The sequence below is a fragment of the Ipomoea nil genome, unplaced genomic scaffold (assembly GCF_001879475.1).
Source record: "Ipomoea nil cultivar Tokyo-kokei standard unplaced genomic scaffold, Asagao_1.1 scaffold2791, whole genome shotgun sequence".
NCBI lineage: Eukaryota > Viridiplantae > Streptophyta > Magnoliopsida > Solanales > Convolvulaceae > Ipomoea > Ipomoea nil.
The window spans coordinates 2,249,682-2,252,492 of NW_017619219.1; the positions used below are offsets into that span (position 1 = coordinate 2,249,682).

Consider the following 2,811-nt stretch of genomic DNA (forward strand, 5'->3'; position numbering starts at 1 on the left):
TCTTCAAATAGAAAGCAAAGGTACACTCCAACTTACCCAACAAACTGCTCTTGTTGTTGTTAGGCAACAAACAATCTGACACCAACATAACCAAGATCCTTTGTTCCGCAAACAACCACTTCTTTTCCGGCCTCGAAGCTTGAGTGAAACCACTCGTACGGCCAAACAGATAGCTCAAATAGTCACGGTACCCCATGGTATCCGTACTAATCCAAGAATGACCACTGTACTGAGCCACTTCGGTAGCAGAAAAACTCAACAACTGAGCTAACCTCTTCTTAGACAACACAACCTTCACACCTCTCACCTTAGAGGTGATCTCAAGCCTTTCACCTTCCTTCGTCACCACCATGTGACGGTAAAACTCTTTCACCAAACTCGGGTAAGTCTCGGCCCTTATGGCAAGAAAACCATCCAACAAACCTTGAAACTTAAGCAAATCCAACAAGGAACTTGGAAAAGATTCCGGATCAAAAGCTTTACCTTCAAGCACAAGGTAGTGGGCATCCACCCATTCCCCTTTTCTAGCCAAACTTGACCTTCTAGGCATGGTGAAAGATGATCCAAAGCTCAACAAACAAAGCCCACAACTTCTTCTTCTTCTACCACACTCTCGCGGCTCTCTCTCCCTCTTAGAAAAGAGAAAGAAGAGGAAATAGGAAAGTTTATTCAAACTATTTTAAAATCATATATATATATATATATATATATATATATATATATATATATATATATATATATATATATATATATATATATGCTTTCTATTCAGATTTTTTATACAAATTATTTTTAAATCATATGCTTTGTATTCAAATTTTTAGCTTCGCATCTGTTTGTAAGTGTTGTTTTTTAAACATTTATTAATAATTAATTTATTGTGATAACAATGTTATTATTATTTATAATTTAGTTTTTATAATAGTTAAGTTAGTGAACATAATGTGATGTTTTCCTCTCGCCACTTTCGCGAGCCTAGTTTTTGATAAGTTTGTTTGCCGCTGCCATTCTTTACGCCAAAAACCCTAGTTTGACACCGGAGATCATCGTCACGACTAATCACCCTGCAGCATGGCCGACTCTGATGTCGCATCTATGTGTGCCAACTTAACCCTAGTCGACGTTGATGATGATGACGTAGCGGTACAGTTGCCGATCGCCCCAGAGGACCAAGCGGAGGTGGAGGGCGCATATTATGCCGTGGGACGGTTGGTTACAAACAAAACAATCCGGCTTCCGCTCTTCCATGATACAATGGCTGCCGTGTGGAGGCCGGTAATGGGAGTGAACATGAGGGAGCTAGAGCCTCGCAAGTATCTGTTTAGGTTTTACCATGAGAAGGACGTTACACGGATAATTGAACAAGGCCCCTGGACTTTTGAGCGATCCCTACTCATCATGAAGATGGTACCCCCAGGGCAGGACCCGGCATCGGTCCCGCTTACTCATGTTGAGTTTTGGGTGCAAATACACGCGTTGACGTCAGGGTTTCGATCGGAGACTGTCGTGACAACAATAGGATCTTTTCTGGGTGCCTGTATAAAGACTGATGAGAGGAATTTTGACGGCACCATAAGGAAATTCTATCGAGTGCAGGTGCCGATTGATGTAGCAAAGCCGATCAGGAAACAGATGAATTTGAAGAGGGATAATAGTGGGTGGGTGTTAATTGATTTCAAGTATGAGCGTCTGCCGACATTCTGCTTCTTGTGCGGGATAATAGGTCACGGTGATAAATTTTGCCATAAGTACTTAACGACCGATGATGGGGCGGAGAAGCCATATAGGGCCTGGCTAAGGGCGGGCAACAGAAGAGGAGTGACGGGCAATGGCAAGCCTTGGATACTGCTGGAATCGACATCTGAGCGGTTGAAGTGGAATGCGGCTACCTTTGACTCTTTATCCTCCGCCAGACCCACGGGAGGGGGGGGGGGGAGAGGGTGATGGTGCACTGCCTGAGGTTACAGTTGGGGAGCAGAGGAGGAGACGAGTGGAGGATGGGGATACTGTGGTCATGGACTGCGAGGTAACAATTTCAAAAAACGGGAGGGAGGCGGGCTTGCTCCGCCATGAGTATCCTGTCATGGAATTGTCGTGGGCTCGGCAATCCAACGGCAGTTCGCGTTCTGGCGGACCTTGTCCGTGATAAGAGGCCGAAGATCTTGTTTTGATGAAGACATTTCTAATAAACAATAAGATGGAACCAATAAGAATAAAGTTGGGGTTTGCAAATTTACTCACTATCGACGCAGTAGGGAATAGTGGTGGCCTAACGCTACTATGGGACGAACCAGTTGATGTGGTAGTAACCGGTTACTCAAATCATCATATCGACGTAACTGTGGTCCTGGACATGGGTGCTTCTGAGTTTAGACTCACTGGGTTTTATGGCACACCGGAGAGCCATAGACGTCGAGAGTCTTGGAATTTGCTCCGGACATTAGCGAGCTTAAGTAACTTGCCATGGGTGGTGGGGGGGACTTCAACGACCTGTTCTGCCAGTCAGAGAAGCGGGGGCGTGTGCCACACCCGGAGTGGCTATTGTTGGGGTTTCAGGAAGCGGTAGCAGACTGTGGCTTAACGGATTTTAATTTCTCAGGGTACTAGTTCACTTGGCATAGAGGCCGGGAAACACCAAATATGGTCGAGGAGAAGCTAGATAGGGTTCTTGTTTCGGATTCATGGCTGGAACTTTTTGAGAGAGCAACGGCTACATCATTGTCTTGCCCCTATAGCGATCATTTACCCATCCTATTGGTACCAGTCCTCCGAACATATATGCCACGGTGAAGGAGGTTCTGCTTTGACAAT

At 45.2% G+C, this 2,811-nt stretch overlaps 1 protein-coding gene across 1 annotated transcript; it reads left to right on the forward strand.

Annotated features, from left to right (window-relative positions):
• The first annotated feature begins 1,071 nt into the window (after window positions 1-1,071).
• Window positions 1,072-1,944, forward strand: LOC109157625. Its single transcript, XM_019305477.1, has one exon. It carries the CDS (start codon window positions 1,072-1,074, stop codon window positions 1,942-1,944), a length of 873 nt encoding a protein of 290 aa, XP_019161022.1.
• The last annotated feature ends 867 nt before the right edge of the window (window positions 1,945-2,811 follow it).